Raw genomic sequence first — 21278 nt, 5'->3', positions numbered from 1 at the left:
CTCATGTATATTATTTTACAAAATATACAGTATCTAGAGAGAGAGAATCATTTTGGAAAGGCTAGATATGTCACAGTTATCATTTAAGCTTATTGTTGTGACTGTATAACATAATGCAGTGTATGATGCATTCAAAATGCAGGTGGTGAATGTTTTATGATAACTCCCTGTAGAAAATAGCTTTAAATAACAATTAGATTTTCTCATGTTAAGAAAAACACCAAATGACAGTGCTGCAACCAATGAAACGTGAGTGAAGAAACAACTAAACCGAATATTTTCTGATTATAAGAAAATTATAATTATAATGTTTTACTATCGAACTTTTTTTTCACATTCCATGTCAGTGTCGGTACAACAGCGTCTCTACAAATGAGAGAAATGTGCTTCCCAGTCACGACTACGGAAGCTTGTCTTGTTCAATATGTCACAGTCAGTGGGGCAAAAAGGATTTATCATTCTCAATGGCCAAATAATCAATCAAATACGGTCATCTACCAGTTAATGGAAAATCTTTCTTAAGGTCACTAAACTATAAACGATAAAGTGTCTGTCAATGTCCCACTTCATTTAATTTTTTTTCTGCCCCTTAATTTCTTCATTATGTTATGTCTTGTTTGACTTGGTATAGTTCCTTTGTGTTGCTGTGCAAGCTTTTCCTCAGTTCACCTTCCTAAGCAGAGAGAATCTCAAACTTCAAGGCTAATGTCTGCCAGAATGTCACAGTCTGCTGTTATTTAGCAACAAAAGGCTCAAGTTAAGTGTTTTTCCGCATCGAAATTTTCCACATTGAAATTTGGTCTGTTTTTATTTCTGTATAATAGAGCCAGCCAATCCTTTTATCCTTGAGCTGAGGACGTCATATAGAGAAAAAAAAAGTATGACAGAACTTCACAGAAAGTATGAATATAGTCTGTGATACAGTCTGTGTAGATGGTGACAGAACTTAATTGTAGTTATCAGGATTACTGCCTGATATTAGACAATATCTGAATCAGAGGATCCAGAGTTGGACAGATGAACACGCCAGGGATAAGAGATATTATGCCTGTGTGTGTCAAAGCTGCTAATAAACTGAAAGGAAACTACTGGTTGTAAGTCAAATTTGTGGGTTTAGGGTTTATCCCTTGCATAAGACTCATCCAGGACACAGTTGTAATAATAGAATATCCAAAATAAATATATGAACAAATTAAAAGAAAAAAGAAAGAAAAAACAAAAGTTAGAATGCAAGTTAGTGTTTCACTTTTATCTTTTAATTTATCTTTTGTTGTTCTTTTAAATTTTATTGTACTATATGATGGAAAATAATTGTTTAGTCGATTTCGGGGCTTTTACCTACTGAAATGTCGCAGTGACAATTTTAAACATCGAGAATGTCACTTTAGGAACCCTGTTGCTCTGGGTTTTGTTTCCGCACGGCGTTTCGTTTAGAAGCACCGTTTCACTTCCTGTTAGAAATCACAACAGAGCCGAACCACAGAAGCTAATAAATTGTAGCAGCTTTTGGTCATCAAATGTTGATGTAGCATAAATATTCACGAACAATAATGATTCCTTACACCGTCAACATCAAACTCGCGGCTCGGACGTTGACTGGCACTCTCAATTTACAGAATAAAACCGCGGTAGATTGGTGAGTACTGCACCTCTGCAGCTAGCATAATGCAGCTGGTTAATTCAGTCAAGATGTGCGACTTACAAATGATGTGTTGCAACTACTAATTGCATTGTACGTGTTTCATTATTTAGTTTCCTTTTGTTGCCGCTTAGAAAGATGCCAGTATTTATTGACGCCGGTAATGTAGATTTTTCTCAACAAAACAGAAGCATCCAGTGTATCTTGTGTCATGTGATTAGATGTGACATTTTGCTGGGCCAGACACATTTCGTAAAGCATATCTTGCAACAGTAATCCGACAGAGACTGACTGCAGTGTGACTTTGTAAGCTTAAATTTAGAAGTGCAGTTAAATTTATTAACGCTACCAGAAATATTGCTATTTCAGATAAGGGTTGCACGAACACCACGTTTTATTCCACATAAATGAAGCGGAAATGATCCGTATATATTCGATATTGCAATATTCACGACTGAGGCCTCACACTTTCCATTTTGGAGCCATGGAGATTCAGATTTGACGTGGAAATTTGTGATTTTTTAGGAGTCAGGATTTGGATTTGGTTTAGCCACACATGAATGCAGATGTGTGCACACTGCAAGATGAAGATTGTTATAGACATGAAGTGGAGAGCAGGAAATTGTAATGCAGACCCAGCTTTCAAGTAATACTACTCATAGGAGAAGGTGTGCATCAGTCACATCTCTTTTACTCTGCAGTGGAAAGAACTTTCAGCTTCCTCCCACTTGTCTCATTATTAAGTTTTTTGTCTGTTACACTCCTCTTCCTCTCCTTCCCTGTGGTTCTCATGCTCTGTAGGGGCTGGCAGGGGCTGATAGCGCAGGGATGTCACTCCAGTATTCTCATCATCGATCCAAAGACAGCCCAGACCATCCAGGTTCTGGAAAGGCACAAAGCCAACGTGGTCAAGGTCAGTTTCTTAACCATTTTTCATCTGTGTGACTGTTTAGCTTTATACTAGGCCGCAAGGCTACTAGGTTCACACTCTTTGGTATATTCTTAATTAAATTATCAATCACTTTATAAAATATCAAAAGTTTAAAAATGGCCACCATAATTTCCCAGAGCCCATAGTGATGTCCTACCATCAAAAGTCCAAAGTAATTTCATTGACTATCAAAGAAACAAGAAAAGAAACCAAAGCAAAATCCCCAGTTTGACAATCTAGACCCAGCAAGTGTTTGGCAGCTTGGAAAGAGAGCGGAACATATCAATCAATATTGTTGATAATAAATTTTCTTTCAATTACTTAATCAATTAATTGACATGAAAGTAAAAAGATCAGAGAGGGAAAAAAAACTGACAATGTAGGGTAGAATATTTTAAGGATAGGTTAAAAAAAATTGTGACCAGTTAGCCTGATTAATGTGAAAAGAATTTGCTGGACATAAATCTTACCTGTTGCACTTTAAGTCAGTGTATATGCACGTGCAGTAGGGTTTGCAAACTTCAAATATCTTCAGTGCTTTTATAGTCTTTGTCCTTTACAAACATGTCAGTTTCTTGATTTGGCTTGGCTTTCCAGGTGAGACACCAACAAACATCTGCTGACGGAGAAATACTTTATAACCCAATATTAATGTCAGCGTTGTGTGATTGTGTGGGCTGCGGTAGGTTGTTTTCGACCTTGCCTGACAGACAAATTGAGCTCTGCTTCACTGTGTCAAGCCAACACCAGCAACACTGACAAAGGTTGCTTCTGCATTGACGGAGAATCCTGTTGTGTGTGTGTGTGTGTGTACATATGCTTGTGTGTTTTGTAGAAGGGTAAATAATGGGCAATAAATTCTACAGTGATTATCAGAGCCTGGGCTCAATCTGAGGCTCTCATTCCTCACTCCAAAGCACACTTTAATCTTGTAAAGCACCACAGCCACAGCAGTGGGCCATCCCTCACCACCCAGCCTGACACAAGAATGCTTGCTGAAAAAAAAAAAAGAAGTAGTAGTAGCCACAGTAAAGGGCATGCCTATTCATGAACAAATACACAGACCTAATCAATTATGTAATCATCAGCTTGTTCATGGAATCATTTGTCTTTTTTAGTATTGATTTTGTATTGGCTAGATTTCAATATTGTGTGTTTCCAGTAGGGTCTGTATCTCATTTGTTTAGTTTTCTATATTGTTTTCCCCTAAGCCCAAATTGGCCAAGGCTGTAGTTAGTAGTTAAAATCTACATAAGCAATAATACAGAAAGAACTGCTCAGCGTAGGTCTTCAGTTAATACGACGACTGTGGCATTTGTTGTGTATTTAGTGAAATTCATCATCTTCAAGTCAAGTCAGTTTTATTTGAATGGCAACATGTGTTTTGTGTTTGGCAGGTGAAATGGTCCAGAGAAAACTACTACCACAACCTGAGCTCACCCTACTGCCTGCGACTGGCCTCGGGAGATGCCTCGGGGAAGATCATAGTGTGGGATGTGGTCAGCGGCACTGCCCATTGTGAGATTCAGGAGCACTCCAAACCTATCCAAGGTAAGGGATCATAAACCCCTATCATGCAGGCTTGAATTGATTTCCCCCCTCTGCTTGCAACAGGAATGGGACATTATTCTGCCAGTGCTGCCAAGGAGAAACTCTGAGCTGTTGCTCTGTTGCTGGCTATTTGTTTTCATTAGATGCTCTTACCATCACTCTCTGTCTTTCCTTCTGGCACACACTACATCTCCGTCCTCTTCATTCCCAAACTCTCTTCTCTGTCTTCAATCTCTTTCCCCGTCAGACTTGGAGTGGTTGTGGAATCAGGATGCGTCTCGTGATCTGCTGTTAGCCGTACACCCTCCCAACTACATTGTTCTGTGGAACGGAGACACAGGCACCAAGCTGTGGAAGAAGAGCTACGCTGAGAACATCCTCTCCTTTTCTTTTGACCCCTTTGACCCATCCAACATGGCATGTAGGTGAACAACATACTGTCCAAAAGTATGACTCGACCTTCATTCAGTCACTGTGTCACGTTTTTTAACACATATTCATGTCATGTCTCTATATTGTGTCTACAGCTCTTAGACTTATGATTCATCAAGCTCAGTACGTGGTGAAATTCAATACTCTGGCTCAGTATTTCTTAACACTCATCAGAGACACTGTTCTAGGTCTAGCGAGATGCATGGCATTCTATTATGCTAACCATTGAACCGTTTGTAATATCTTATTTTCCATACATCACTTTTTTTGGGGGGGGGGGAAAGAACAGAGAAAAAGGAAAACAGATATTTTCTGAAGTGACAGATGCAAAGTTTCTAACAGAATACTGACACGGTGTTCAGCTGTGATCTTCATAAGCATCTTTCTAATGTTTTTTTGCTCTTCCTCGACAGTGCTGACCAGCGAAGGAATAGTCTTTATCACAGATTTTTCCCACTCCAAGCCACCGAGCAGCGCTGGCAAAAAGGTCTACATTGCCAGCCCCCATGCAAGCCCCGCCCACACCAAACCTGCTCCCGCCGCTGCACCGGCCCCTACTGGTGCCAAGAAGGCCCTCAACAAGGTCAAAGTGCTCATCACCAATGAAAAACCCACGTAAGTGCCACTAAATGAGACTTTATTTCCGTAACTATAATTTAAAATGTTTAGAAAGTTTTTACAGAGGCAAACTCAAACCCTGTTGATTGTGATTGTTTTGCACTTTTCTGGTTTTGACTGGTTTTCACTGGTAAGGTAAACCTTACCAGTCAAGTTCTGATATCCATGGAAACATGTTTTTTTTAAGTAAGGTCACTCGCAGTTCCAACTCCAGCAGCTGGGATTGAAGGCCATTGCTCAGGGTCAACTCAATGGAGTTTTATTCAAACTGAGTTCAGAGAGATAATTTTATCAGACATTTTTTTTTTTAGTCTCAGGGCATCTTTGGCCTGCAAAGTGTATGCATGTGCCCTTGACCTGTGGTGAATCTGCACCTGTCAGCATGCGTTAATTATGTTATGTCCTTTGCTGCTGGACATCATATTTGGGCACGGAATATGTCTTGTTACATTAATCAAAGTTTACATCATTTAGATATGAGTGAAAAACACAAAGTAAAAGATGCCGTCTTAGGTGCACATTAACATAAGAACGAGATATTTTTTGAATAAGCTCTGAACGTGTGCTGCTCGACCCCCATTTTATTTTTCAACAAGTGAAAAGACTTGTTGAAAGTGAATTGTGACAGCTTGTCTGTTTGGGAGGAGAAACATGACAAATAAGGCAAAACTATTTATCACACCTGAGAGATAAAGAGCCAGACACTGTTTCTGTAACAGGATGAAAAAACAGGCTTCAATACGTGGGATTATAATGGATTTTGTTTTCATTTTGTGATTGACTTGCATGGAAGAGCTTATTTGTTGGTTTAACTCAGTCTGGAGTTTGGTGTTGACTCTTTTTCCATCAACGTTTAAAACTGAGCAGTTTGACCAAGTTCACATTTATTTTTTTGTGGCAGTTAAAACTGTCATGTCAGTTACGCTTAAATCTGGTGATACATGAAGGCAAGTGTCAGGAAGTGTAATACTGAAACACACATGAATTGGTGGCAAACCTACATTTTTATACCATTTAGTGACAAACTTGTGAAACTGTATGAGACACTACAAAAAGTTGCGACGGATCAGGAACCACAGCCTTGTTTGATGTGCTGGCAGCTTCCTGCCTGAGCAGTTGTGACTGTCAAACAGTCTTATTTATAGCAGCAGCATCCCAGCCTCTCTGTCCACATACCCAGCCAGCTCTAATAACAAACACTCCATTAATCTTACTTGTCTTTTTCCTCTCTCATATCCATTTCAGTCTTTGTGTCTTCTGTTGGTATGTGACACCTTCCTCCCTCACCTTTCATGCAGTGGTAATTGCTCTTGCTGAAAATGCTGTATTCCCTCAGTCTGCCTTTGTCTGTGTGTCGGGTTTGGGTGTTTATCACGTTCAGTGTTACAGTAGCTCTCCTCTCTGGCTCTGTCTGCCTCCAGGTTGATAGATGGGGGATTTAAAACAGGACTCTGCTCTCCCAGAGTGTTATCAGAAACCCGGTGAATACAGTACTACATCACGCACATCAGTGTCTCATCAGGCTGCCATTAATCTGGTTGTTAGCCAACACAGATTTGGTCCCCTTATCAAGATAATAGAAATCAGTTTCATACTCACACTCCAGCATGCCTGTTCATACACACACACACACACACACACACACACACACACACACACACACACACACACACACACACACACACACACACACACACACACACACACAGTCAGATATGTAATATTTACAATTCGTTATCACAAAAAAAAAGAACACTAAAATTGTTTTTGTTGTTCTGTTTGCATGACCAGTAACTTCATGCAGCTCTGACAAGGTGTAAAGAGAGTCAGTAGTAAACAGTGACTAACTAATAATAAGATTAGTAACATACAATATGTGCATCGTTTCCTGTAAAGGCATGTATTATCCATTGACTGCTGTAGCCTTAATGCCTTACTCACAGCAAAAAGAGAGAGAGAGAGATGTGAGAAGTGTGTGATGTTTTGGAAATTGGACATCTGAATATTTCAGGAGGTTTTGGGGTAACAGGACGTCTTTTTTTTCAGTTTATTCCTCTTCCTCTGTGAAGATCTGTTGCTTTCTTTTTTACATCTAAGACCCAGAAGTCTTTCACTCTTTCTTTCTGATGTTTTGCCTGTGGTGGCTCAGTCATTTCAGCCTCTATCGCTGCCTCGCCTGGCTTCAGGGAGCTGGTAACTATGTGATTTAGCTCAGCAACTCCTAAAGGTTCCTCTATTGAGTTCATTTTATCTGTTACGCTTTCCCCAAGATGATAATGATCTCCATTGTGTTATAAAGTTTGTCTCCCCTTTATTTGATCTCCCTGTGACCTAGAGGAATGAAGCTGTAGGAATGAGTTATGGCCATGGCCTCGCTCCTGGATTCTAAGAAAATCAACCCTCTGTTCCTTCTTGACTGAACTGCTAAGTGTTTGTGGCTGCTTTGTTGTCAGACAGAGAGATCGAACTGGGCTGCTGCCATGGATAATAGTATTTGTAATTAGTTACAGCAAACAGACTTAGTTTAACATTTTTTAGGATTCTCGAAATAACGGAAGGGATTTTTTGTCTGATGCAGCCAATACCTGCTTAATTCATCAGCCGACTGTCGTTTGACCAAATTCCCTTTTAAGTACTTCCTCGTTTGCCTGTGACTCACAGAGCCCACAACAGTAATAACTAATTCATTCAGCCGTCTGTACGGGAACACATGAATAAAGATTGAGCTGATCTCAGAAATGAGACAGTTTTTATTGAACTTGTTTTAAGATTTTTTAATCCACCCTCACATTGGTGTACACAGTATTTGCATATTTCATATGCATGTATTGTTATTACAGCAGAGTCTGATATTTTTGACAGCGTGTCTGGAGAATAAGACTGGCAACACATCCTGTTATCTGGACTTTCATTTCTCGTCACGACAGTTTACTTTTTGCCTCTTTAAACATGTCTTGTGCTTTGTATATGGAGTTTAAAATAAATATACAAAACCAAGACAGTGGCCAAATGTAGGAAATACAGGTTTGAGGCATAATTGTCTATGAAATTTTAGTTCATTAATCAAAAGATGAACTAATTTGTTAAAGACTTTTGGCTTACCCTTTCTGAATACATGCCAATTTTTTTCAGTTAAGAAAATAACATGACTCTGAATCTAATTCCTTTTCTTACCTTGTGCGCTTTCCTGCCCTGTCTCTTTTTTGTGACATTGTAGTGCGGAGGCGGTGACGCTGAACGACTGTCTGCAGCTGTCCTACCTGCCATCCAAGAGGAACCACATGCTGCTGCTTTATCCCAGAGAGATCCTCATCCTGGACCTGGAGCTCAGCCAGACTGTTGGTGTGGTGGCCATCGAGCGCTCCGGAGTGCCCTTCATTCAGGTGAGGCGCTGTGTTCATGTACAGCAAATTCTGTGTGGTAAGGATCTCAGTATATCTTGGCACAATCAGAATTTGTGGAAAGCACAAACCTAGAAAGAGTGGACCTCATTTTTGGTGGATATAAGATAATTAATTTGCCAAATGCACAAACTTCTCAAGGTCAGGATTCTGTCAGCTCTAAACCTTTTCTCTAAAGACAGCTTGACATCTTAGCTAGTCTAGGTGAGATAAATGAAAGGATGGCTGTCTAACATGCTTCCTTCATCCCCATCTTTCCTTCCTTTCAAACAAGTTTCTGCTTTTATTGTGTTACTCTTTGGGCTTCACCAAAATCTGTCTTTTTTTATGGATGATTCTTCCAGGAAGCCAATTCCCCCTGCCGTGAAAGATAAAGTTCTCTACTTTTCTTCCTTCCTCTCGGTGCCCACCTTATCAAGGTCTGGCGACGGCACAGCAGGGCTGTGCAGTCCTTAGCTACAGCAAAAAATAAATAAATAAAAAATCTCACCAGTCTACATATCGTGTAACTTCTGCTGCTTTCTATAGGCACATCCAGCAGCACCAGTGACCTTTAGGTGCCAATTCCCTTCTTTTGGAGTCTGGACTTCTAATTGGAAATTGATGAATGCTGTGGGGTTATTAGATAGAGGATTTGTCACAGCCGCAGAGCCAGAAGCTGTCTCATAATGTCACTCTGTTCACTCTGCTTTCACTCCTAACCCTCTCTGTCTGTCTGTAAATGAGTATTGCGGTGCCTTGGCATTACATTGAGGAGATCTCATAGTTTTCACTGTGGTGTTTGAGCCAGAATATTCCCTTTGAAACATAATCCCTCTAAGTTCATGCCTGTATGCAGACACATGGGGCCAGTTTACTGTTCCTCGGCTTATCAGTTTACATTTTCTGTGTGTATCTGATCAATTGTTCTGTTCTATTTCTTATTGTACTTGCATAAATCATGCTTTCCTTGGTTGTCAGTGATCTTGTTTTAACTAATGTATCCACAGTTAAATAGTACTTAGGTGGTGAAGAAGCCTTTGTAGTCACGGAGTAAGTCCTAAAGTCGCAGAGCAGGAGTACAGGGGTATTACTCAGCCACCCGGCCTCTGTCCAGCCAACACCTCCCTCCTCTAAGTGTTATAAAGTGCTTGTCACACAGCCAATTTGCATGACTGATGACACAGCTTCAACAAAAAATCCAGACTGGAGTGTGGAAGCTCCAATAGCCAAGGAAAGACAGGGAAATATAGACACATGGACATTTGTACTACACACTGTCAGATTTAACACATACATAACATGTGTACATGTAGTAACTGTACAACTAATACAATCTAGTATAAAATCTATCACTTAAGTTGAAATACTCAGTTTCAACATGGTGTTGATAGCACTGTTTTGGCAAGTGTTTGTAATATGTTGTTCATCTCCTCTGTCATAAATGGAGTTAGACCAGTCAAACATCTGTATGAGACATGGCTTTGTGGCCACACAGTGATAAAGACAGAACTGACAAAGGAGAAAATGTGTTCAAAACTGAACAAATGATCAGCGGAGAATACTATATCATTATTAAAACCTGTTGATCAGCTTTAAGTCAGTTGCTCTTTTTAAAGTTTGAATATGGGAGGAGCATCATGGCCGTGCAGAGTTCGTTGGCCACGTCTTCACCTATCTGCTTCAATCCTGAGCAGTTCAACATTTGTCACCCAAATGACTTAGTACAATCAGTCTTACACACACAAGCACCTCAAAATGTTTGCCTTGAACCAGATATCTTTCAGATGAATGCTACATGTGCTCTGCTGTTAACATTATGACTGCGATTGTTTTTATTCTGTCAAGACATGAAGCGATTGATTTGTCAGAAAATGAATCGGCAGTTATTTTTATAATTGATTAAAAAGTCACTTCTCAAGAAAAATTGTGAAACATTCTCAGGTTCCAGCATCTGCCTGTTGAATATATGCCACTTTCTTCTTTGTTCTTATTCTTGTGCTTTTGGACTGTTGGTTGAACAAGAGAAGCAGTGTGAAGACGTCCCCTTGGGAATTAGGACATTATGATGGTCATTTTTCATAGGCCAAAGGATTAATGAGTTAATAGAATAAAATTAATTATGATAAAAATAATCATTAGTTGCAGCACTAAACCTATTTATTTGAGACAAGTATAAAAAACTCTTCGTTCTATTGCAAACTTGATCATGAACACACACACACATCATCACCTGTTTCCCTGACTTCCTGTGTTCAGGTTATTCCCTGTGCTCAGCGGGACGCCCTCTACTGTCTCCATGAGAACGGGTGTATTACCCTTCGAGTGTGTCGCTCCACTACCGCTCCAGAGGAGGCGGCAGGTATGAAATGTCTTGTCAGAGACAAACACATACAGCACATGCTTGTTGTAGCACACTCATTCACAAACCACCTTCACTCCTGTGCCATCGCTCTGTCATCATCTATTCAGCCAAACTGCGCTACAGTTAGAGCCTGTAGCCTTTCTCTATGCTCCAGTGGGCATTTAGCCTCTTACTGTCTCATTTATCTTTGGCTTAGTGTTGCAGGCCAATGGGAGTCCATTGTCTCACTGAATCTCTCTCGCTCCCTCAGTTACTCTCTTTGCCCTCTCTTCTGCCGTCTACTCATCTTTCTTTTTTCCTGCCATGTCCTTTTGTGAGACTCTCACACACTCATTTATTCTCTTATGTCCTATCTTCTCTTCTTATCTCCTTAAATCCTTTCTTCTGTCTCTCAGCTCTCCTTCTCTAATGGTTATTCAAAAATTGTCTTCACCAGTCTGTCGCACTTTCTCCCTACTCTACTTCCCTTCCTCTTGTCCTCTCTATTCCCTTCACTCCCAACTTCTGCTTAAATTTTCTCTTCGTTTCGTTCTTTTTTTTATATTTCTTCACCAATTTTCTCTGATTCTATCTCAAACATATATATATATATATTTTTTTTATCTCCCACCATCTTTTCCGCTCTGGCTCACATTGTCGTTCCCTACCTTTTATCCCCTTTTTGTTTCTCTGTTTCACTCTCCATCCCTCTTTCTCTCCCTCAGACCCAGAACAAAGTGTCCAGGAGCTCGTGTACGACCTTCGCTCTCAGTGCGATGCAATCCGAGTCACCAAGACAGTTCGGCCGTATCGCATGGTTATCTGCCCTGTCAACGAAAACAACGCTGGGCTGATGGTCAGCGACGGCAGAGTCATGCTGTGGGAGCTCAAAGCCCACACTGGCAAGGCTGCTGCCAATCCTAGGTATACACACTCATATACACACACACACACACACACACATAGATATGCAAATAATTCTGCTAAGCAATATTAGTTTTGCAGTTGGTGGCTGAAATGGCAGGAAGAAGTTACAGTTGAAAGTTTGACTACTTTGTAAGGTGACTTTAAACTACATAATCCTCTGACCTAAATTTAGTCTTCTTAGTGACTGGTGTAGGTAGGAGGTGCAGAGAGTTTAGCTAACGTTGATGAGCCCTGCTTTTCTTTGATCGAACGCTCCCTCGCTGCTGTCGAGGAAACAGTTTTGTGTTTCTCTCTTAAGTTGGCTTCCTGTGTGAGGCTGAGAGAGGTTTGTCTGCCTGTGAGCAATCCAGTTTAATCTGGGCAAACAAGACAAATCTGCAGCAGTGAATTGAGGAGGGCTGGCGTGTTCTTATATTTTGCCGCTCTGCGATGAAATTGTCTTATTATAGTCTTGTTTGAATTTATTTGCTTGAAGTTTCAGACAGGTGGGTTTTCTATTTCAGGATTGTTCAGACTGATGACAGTTGTTGTTCACACTACACTGATGTGATATTCTGATGCTTCCTTGTGATTGTTCAGACGTTCTGGTGCACAGTGTTCCGGTTTGAAAGCCAAAACAAATCCTAAAAAGATGTTTTGGCCCTGGTTTGATATACCGACATGATTTATAATTCCCTCTGCGAGATGGTGCTTGTCACAGTGTGCCGAGCACGTACAGATAAATTAAGATGAGTTATTTGGGGTGAGACCAATCTATCAAGCTCCATCAACAATCTTGAAAATAATTTTTGTAGATATCATCTCTCTTTTTTTTTTTTTTTCGTTGTGCGGAGTCTAATCGATACAAGGAATCAGTACGCCTTTCATCCTCTGTGAATACTACTGTGTCCCTCTGGGTCAATAATTTATTAAAAACCGGATCACATTCATCATTCGCATAAGCAACATTCATTTATCACTCCCCATTCACTCACTTTCAATAATGGATGTGTGTCTTGCTTTCATGTGAAAAAATGTATTGAATTAATATTCTGTCTCTCCCTCTCTGTCAGTTCGGGTCTATCGCCGCTCTACTCCCCTGTGTCATTTTGCGGAGCTCCGCTGGGTGCGAACCAGAAAAGGATTCAGGATCTCTCTCTCAACAGCATGATCGGTACGACTGTACACATCACTGTCAACGCCATCTGGCAAGCAGCAGACATGTTGGTGTCTGCAACGAAGTGATACATGTGACACAAAATGTCACATGTTTCACTTCTTGTTGCAGCAAGAAGCTTTCTCCCTGTCCATAGAAGGACAGACTTCATTTCTGAAAGAAAATGCGAAAACTCAAAAGAAAGGAGGAAACATAGTTGTGCGTCTGTGTGCGTGTGTGTTTGTGTGCACCAGGCCTTCTTGTATCTTTTATTGTACCTCTGTGAGCTGTGTGGGCCTCGGGGTTCTCCTTCACTTTCTGCTTTAATGTGTGCCGACTGATTTCTCCTCTGAGCACAACACAGGCCAGCGTCATTCCCCGAGCTCAGTGGCTCTGCACAGAGAGTCCCATGAGTGCTTGGCCATTCCTGTCTTTCACTTTTATCTCTTTACCATCTTATCCTTTTGCTTATGACGTGTCTCTGTCTCTCTCTCTACTCTTCTCCACTCACCCTCTCTCTCTCGTCCCTGTTGATTTAGAACAGAGCTGCCTATCAAAAGATGAATGTGGGTATAAAACAGTAATGAGATGCTGGATTTTTTTTCTTCTTCTTTTTTTGGTTTTTGTTTTTTTTTTTCTCTGTCAGTTATATTCAGCGAGAGTCAAACTGCGAGTGAGTGGAGGGCCTTGGGGAGGTGGAGCACTAGTAGTTATGCTGGAATAAGAGGGGAAGATTTTGCTGTCTCTCCCCTCACACACACACACACACACACACACACACACACACACACACACACACACACACACACACACACACTCACACACACACTCAAACACACACACACACACACACTCACACACACACCGATTGGAGCCAGCTACTGCCTGCAGCAATAGCTCTGTCTGACAGTTGCTGACTAAAGCTCTTGTTATGAGGGAATGTCACAGGCCTGCAGGATGCTAAAATTCTATGAAAAACTAGCTTGTTGTTAAGATCTTTTGCTGATTGGCTGCCATAAGAAGGGTGTCAGACTGGCAAAGGCAAACAGATCTTTGCTACTGGCAAGAACTGCCACCTAGAAAACTATATTTGCCTTCGTTCCATATTTTCATTCCCTGCTCAGGGCAATCTGTTGTATCTGTGGTTTGTTTTTTTTTTAATTGATGTGTTGACTTGTTTGGAATTATGTGCTCATCTCATTTAATTGTATCTTCAAACTGTAATGACCCTCATTTAGACAGACATTAAATTTCCAATATAAAGAAGGTCATGAAGGTGCATGGAATGTAAACAAAATGGATTTTTCAGCCAGTGCCAATTCTAACGTCAAGGTTGTTGCACCCTCAGAGGATGTCCCATAGCTCCACAGCAAATGCACAAAAGGAGATGATTGCCTATTTTGAACATATAAAATGTGGTCATTAACAGTCTGATAGTGAAGGACATGGCCATCAAAATCCAACTGTTAGTAAAATATGGCATGTTCACGTCTGAAAATACGGTATTAAAGGATCAGCAGGAGCTGGACTGCTGTTATAGGAAATTCAACAAAATTAGCAAAGTAGATTTTTGATTAAGTCTGTAGATACTTCTGTGTAAAACATGGGTCTGTAGCTGAATTGTGTCAACTCACCACTACATCCTCGAGATAATTGAAGCTGGCCAACTTGATAACTGACGCCAAAGCTCAATGAAACAAACAATACTGTTTCTTTTCTACTGGCTCCAGCTGCAGTCAAATTTGAATAATTTTTTTCCCATTTCAGCCAAATAACAGATTTGGATTAGATTGCTAAGTTGAAAGTTTTAGCCATAAGAGTGCTAATGAGTTCTGTTACAAATGCTGTATATATCTAGAATCCAAAAAAAGGAGGGAAGGAGAGATAACCGCACACTCCTCTCTGTGCTAAGAGGGATTAGGTTTATTCCAACATGTTTCGGCTTATGCCTTCGTCAGGCTACGGATGACAGTCTGCCACAGCTCTCGATGCTCGATGAGTCACACCTGCACGAAATTAGGACACCATGTCTGTCTCATGTATATGCAGCCTCATCTGGAGAAGGAGCAGGAGCTATTTTGTGATGTTGTTGCTGTTGGTCCTTTGGCTTCAGTTGGTAGTTTGTCAGTTTGTGTCTTAATTTTTGTTTCACTGGCTTGTGGTTTTTTTTTGTCTTTGTTTATTGTAGTGCATAGAGCTCCAGGTATGCTGGCGTACTAAAATATCTATCATTTTTTTGTGCACCACTGAAATAGTGTAACCTATTTCTAATACACATTTTTGCAAACACGTGAACCATGTACTGGCATGGACAGATAAACTGCAGCCAGCAGTTTCAATGAAATATCTCTATGTATGGTTGTGTCAGAGTAGCTGTCTAAACCTTCTTTCAAAACCATTTACAGCCTGAAACTGCTCTCTCCATAGATATCATACAAAATACTGTAGAACACACCACTAAAAGTTATAGGGAGCCACTAAGGTAAAGTTGTGATGCAGGCTACATTTTCTTAATGCAGATGTATTCGGCTGCCAGATATAATCATCTAAACTGGATCAGCTTGGCTAATTTTAATGTACTCTTAAATGTTATAATGGATACAGTTATATCAACACATATACAGTGTTAACAGGCCTGGATCAGGGGCCAAAATCCTAACTGGACATGCCAACTTAGAGCTTCAGTGACATAAATTGCGACATCAGTTGTAATAGTGATTTATTGCAGATTGTATGTATTGGGTTAAGATGCAGGAAAAAGCAGCCCCCACTCTTTTTTCTTAAAATTATAAAAAAAGGCCAAGAAAGGACATTAAATGGACTCTTGTTATGTTCCTGTATCAATGCTAAGCATGTTATATTTAAACCACCTTAAACCTTTCCATGTTGTGGTTTCGTCTCTAGGCCAGACCTTGATAGCTGGTGAGGCTCCTCCTCCATCATCCAGCCAGCAAGAGGTCCAGTTGAAGTTCCTGCTGACTGGCCTGCTGTCTGGTCTGCCACTGCCACCATTTGCCATCCGCATGTGCCCACCACTTACTACCAAAAACATCAACCACTACCAACCCCTGCTGGCTGTAGGTAAGTGATAATGCACCACTGAACACATGCGCACACAAATCTCCACGAAACTCACTGAGGAGCAAGACACTATGACTGGCAGGGTTTGGGGATCTGTTTCCCACTGTCCCACGGGAAAGTACTGTGTAGTATTCTGAAATACAACAAACTGTATGGAGTTCATAATGTGCCACACTGTTATTATACATAAGGGCCTGATCTGACAATAATGTTTGCATTGGACTTGTGTCTAGTATGCTGTGTTTCTTCATCGTGATGCGTTGCTATTTTAGATTAAAACCAGTTGCATCAGTGCTGTACTTCAAAGAGAAGACAAATGATGAATTAACTGCTTTTGTGTTTTTGTGGTTTTTATCTGTCACGGTCATGTCAACAAATAGTTTCACTGAACATTAGTAAATGCTTCATGAACACTGAGTGGTCCAAATTTAGATTATTGGCTTCAAAGGATCTAAAACTGTGGAGTGGATTATACATATGAACCTTCTCACATGAAGCTGAGTTAGTCTGGATGAATGCTTTGTTAAACCAGACAGTCACTGCTGACAGCAACATGCATTCGGTCCTGCTCCAGTAGATATGATGAGGTGAGGTTTTAGTTGGTTCTCATCCCACTGAGGAGGGACAGATCTCTTTTTGGTCTTTGGATTTTTGACTCCCACGTGTCAGTAGGTTGTAGCATGATGCTAATATTAACATGGCAGCACGCTATTGTAGAATCCTTCAACGTTAGCATGCTTATGACCTGCAATATCCACACTCTTTAGGTAATTGGAATACGATTAGGGTCAATAATTTCATGAAAAATGTGGGAATTGTCAGTCGCTGCATGCATTTATTTACTCATCTGAATAAAGTGACAGATTCCCATATTGATCCTGTGTATGATCCACAAGTAACAGATTTTTTTTCCACTTCTGTTTTGTTTTTTAAATTTGCTCATTGCTCCATGTGCAGATTTGCAAAACTGTCAGTCTTCTGATATTAGATATTTAGTGCATGGAACGCTTTGTGGTTCTGGCGTGGTTGATTTAAAAAGCGTTTGGAAACTTTTGATTTGGATTCAATCCTGGTTACCATCAGCGTTTCCGTCAAACCTCTCTGTCTCGGACCTGCGTGAAGATGTCCTTTAACCTGCAGAAGTTGAACTTCCGTTACACAGAAACGGTAAGAAAAATACAAGCTTTCTTCAGCTATTTGATTTGTAATTGATGGTCTATCTTTAGAGGAGCATGTCATCAAGAAAACAGACTGTGTTTGCTAGAGCTTGACTGAGCAGCTAGAAAAGTCAGGAATTTTTTTTACAGTGTAAAGCTCATTTAGGTATTTAATGAAATCAGCTGATAAGTTCATTTGTTTTGTAAAGATGTAAAGACACTTACTTTTAAAAAAGTAGTTAATTTTTAAGCTGCAGTAAGAAATTCACACCCTAAAGTTCAGGTAGATACAGCGCAGATACTGGAGTCTCCCACATATGCCTGTTCACCAGTAATTTTGTCATAGTAATGTTTTCAAGGTCAAGAATGAATTTTGACATTCAAACTAAAAATATACATGTATGTATATTTATTCATGCTTTGGGGCGATGAGTCTTATTGTAATTGCTGTTATTATCACAGTTTTGTGCAACTTACTGTCTTTATTTTATTATGTCAGGGTTGTTTCATGGATGGAGGAATGTCTGGTATGAACACCAGCATCAAAATGGCTTCGTCGGCAGAGGTAAGTCACTTTAACTACCTTTTAAAGCCAGCATGCTTGAATTTGAACATTTCCTATTTTGGGACCCCACTGAGGCAGTAGTAATGTGTTATTCTGTTGCTCAGAAATGTCAGGAGCACCTTCCAGTCAAAAGCATCACAATCTGCAACTTTCAGCTTTTTTTTCTTGAGTTTTAAGGGCTGAGTGATATATTTAACTTACCTGCCAATCATTCAGAAATAGTATTTGTTTAATTTACAGTGAGATGGAAATACCTTATTATGCAACCTGATGTTATTTGGTCATATGTTGTTTTTTTTTTAATTATTTTTATATTCTTGATATTTGCTTGGACATGATCAGAAGTTTTGTAAGCTTTTTTTAATTTAGCTAAACATAAATCTTCATTTATTAAGTAATCATTATATATTATAAGTAGACTAAGTTTGAACAGCTTATGCAACCAGCTCCCTGTTGGGAGGAACCACTATTTGACAGGCTGAATTCGGGGCACGTCCTTCAGTTACTTTCAGTACCCTGGCTAGCTGTTCACTCAAACTACCTGCTACAGAGATGATCCCCAACTGCTCATATTCAGGATCAGTGAAGTGATCTTTGTTCTTTAAAGCCACTGTGTGTAGGATTTCAGAATATCTCATTTTCTGCTCAAAGCGCAGCTGAGTCTCTGCGCCACTGAGCCTAATGTATGATTTAGATAATAACATCCTTTCCTCAGGTATAACTCTAAACTAAACACTAAACTTTACATTTTGTCTGCACTAGTGGTTGAAATAACAAAGTCCAATGCATTGGAAAGAAACAGTGGCAAATTGCATATCTAGTGAGTGATTTCTGACACAACAAGTGTCTCATTTTTCCTTAGGTGGCCATGTAAATGTAAATAATTGAATTACTGCCTACCTCTCCAATTATTTAAGTCATTCAAGTGGGTCTGGTGTTGTGCTCAGTGACAGGTGCCTCCCTGGTTAGAAAAACAATAGAGCCAATTAAGAGCCTTTTAGGCAGGATGCAAGAATAAGGAAGTAATTTTCATGTGCCAGAGCCAGAAAACTGGGGGACAGAAAAATTACAGTTGAAATTCAACCACTATGGAAGACTGACATAGCTCTACAGGTTATTGTAAGATCAACTCTTAAATCGGCATATTACTTTGACTGACATGAGAAATTTTAAGTGCTCCTAACTGAATAAAAATTACAGGACAGATAAGTCGGCCACTCCTGACTGGTTAGGGAGCATGTGCTTGTCTGAATAATGAACGAAAAACAAAATAACAGTTCAGTCTGAATATTAGTCTACTGTGGTAAAAGAGCCACAGTAGCTCTGTTACATAACAGGCTATGGATGGTTTCATTTCTACATAATGAAGCCATTTTCAGGTTTCATTATGTAGAAAATTGTACACTTGATTAAAGAAACCCCAGTCAAGTTTTCACTTCTGCCATGTTCAATTTTTATTTCTATCAGATAACAGAACATAATTAGGAAGCATTTACCATATGACTACTTTTCTGTCCATCTGTTTTTGCTTCATAGAAACAGACCTGCAAAAACCCAGACAGGCCCCATGATGCGGGTGAGGAGAGTTTCAATGGAGGACTGCTGGATCAACACCAGCATACCCACACTGTAGAGAAACCACTTCGCTGTAACCAGTGTGAGAAGATTTGTGCAAGTGCTATACGAAGGCAGCTTGAGGTCCTTGAAGATGTTTCACCTCTCATCCAAAAAACTTCTTGAGTTCTGCATGTGGGAAGAGTTTCAGGCAATCACAGAATTTGAAGATTCATCAGTGTATCCCCACTGGGGAAAAGCCATACCGCCGCGACCAGTGTGGGAAGAAGCTCACAGACCCAGCGTATTTTTGCCAACATAAGAGCGCTCACGTTGAAGAAAAGCCTCATGTCTGTGGTCAGTGTGGAGCTTCAGGCAGTCAGTACATTTCAAAGTTCGTCAGAGTATCTACACTATAGAAACGTATCACCAGTGTAGTAGCCCAGTTTAGAACATATATTTGAACTATTTGGTGCAAGTGGCTTTTAAAAGATCACATGTGATTGGCAATAATTGTCATATTAACTGTCCCAATAATACTCATCCTCATGCCACTTCAATTGTCAAAATTGTTTTGTTTTGCTTTTACTAATTTTGCCTCAGTGTAGCACTAAATGTTTTCGCTTATTTCCCCCCACTGACATAAATAAAATATTTATTATATATTTAAAATATTTGAATAACAGCATAAAATAGCAATCTGTATGAAAGCTGCAATACCTTACATAGAGATGTTTTTGGTTGTGTGTGGGCCAAGCCGGTTCTGAGTGTGTGGTATATTTCTGTCATCTGTCACAGTTGTACAGTATCTGTTTCTTGACACCATAGTTGTCAGAATGCACTCTGTCTCAGTGGTTGTCATTCATCATACCATCGTCTGTAACTACCACAGATTTGGGCGTTGAGAAGACAAAGCTTGTCTGGTTTGATTTATGAAATGTTGCAGCCTAGTGCTGAGCGCACAAAACATCCCAGTGAGTGAGGAGCGCTTTGGAGGGCAAAGGGCTGAATGACTGAATACAGCTGCGGCTAAACATTTTAAATGCTTGCACATCCAGTCCCTTTGTCAATGTAACTCTGTGGTTTGTGTGTGAAAAATGAGATGTAATAAGCATGAATAGCAGAGCAAGACCTCAAACAGCGGTTCATCACCAAACAGGAAATTAACAGCCACGGATGTGAAGGCAAACGTTAAGTCAAGCAGAGCTTTACCTCAGAATAGCAACACAGTTATCAGATATAGTTGTTTATACTTTGCCTTAGGAACCAGTCAAAGTGAAAGGATCTTGTCAGAATCTCGTGGTCAGCACTTCCCAGAATTACTTAATATCAATTTAAATTTGTCTTTTCTATGCGCTTTGCAGTCCAATTAGTGTAAACTACATAGGCTGGGGTTACAAAGTGTTTTCAGATACTTTTGTCGAACCATCTTGACAAACTCTCATCTTTGAGTTTAAAAAATGCAGTGTTTTTTTTTTTTTTTTAAATGAAATGGATGCATCAGTATTTTGGAATATGCAAATCATCGCTGTGATTTTGATTCTTTGAGGCTGAAAGTGAGGAATTAGCAGTCCATCAGATCTGACTGCGTGGTCTCAGCAAATGATGCAAAAGGCATAGGCTTAATCTAAAATATCACCCTCTGTTATTAGTCCCCTGAGACAGCTGCTAGGCGAGGCAGAGAGGCAGTGAAAGTTTGGATTTATTTGTTTTAGATCAGCATAGCAATTTTCTTCAGACGCTGTTCCCTCATCTTCCCTACAGTAATGATGCATAAAATTATGAAAGTCTCAATTTGAATGGAAAATTAAGAGCAGAATCGTGTGTATAATGTGTCTCTGTTTTTCTCTCTTTCTGTTCGTTGCTTCATACGCGTGTGTGGGTGTGTGTGTCTATGTGTTCGCTCACACTCCTGCCTGTGCACCAAATTCCATTTAAGGCCCAGGCGTACTGCTGTTCTCTCC

General features: G+C 40.1%; 1 protein-coding gene across 2 annotated transcripts in view; it reads left to right on the top strand.

Annotated features, from left to right (window-relative positions):
- Positions 1 to 1453: 1453 nt before the first annotated feature.
- wdr11 (WD repeat domain 11) overlaps positions 1454 to 21278 on the top strand; it is a 51326-nt gene continuing 31501 nt past the window's right edge. For both annotated transcript variants that reach the window (XM_041050157.1, XM_041050156.1), the window contains exons 1-10: positions 1454 to 1636; positions 2441 to 2552; positions 3968 to 4121; positions 4369 to 4542; positions 4967 to 5168; positions 8389 to 8554; positions 10811 to 10913; positions 11621 to 11819; positions 12875 to 12975; positions 15862 to 16038. In XM_041050157.1, the coding sequence (XP_040906091.1) occupies positions 1551 to 1636; positions 2441 to 2552; positions 3968 to 4121; positions 4369 to 4542; positions 4967 to 5168; positions 8389 to 8554; positions 10811 to 10913; positions 11621 to 11819; positions 12875 to 12975; positions 15862 to 16038 (1474 nt within the window). In that variant the 5' untranslated portion in view covers positions 1454 to 1550. The remainder of the gene's footprint in view (positions 1637 to 2440; positions 2553 to 3967; positions 4122 to 4368; positions 4543 to 4966; positions 5169 to 8388; positions 8555 to 10810; positions 10914 to 11620; positions 11820 to 12874; positions 12976 to 15861; positions 16039 to 21278) is intronic.

The sequence above is a fragment of the Toxotes jaculatrix genome, chromosome 11 (genome assembly GCF_017976425.1).
Source record: "Toxotes jaculatrix isolate fToxJac2 chromosome 11, fToxJac2.pri, whole genome shotgun sequence".
Lineage (NCBI taxonomy): Eukaryota > Metazoa > Chordata > Actinopteri > Toxotidae > Toxotes > Toxotes jaculatrix.
This window is presented reverse-complemented; position numbering and strand designations above follow the sequence as displayed.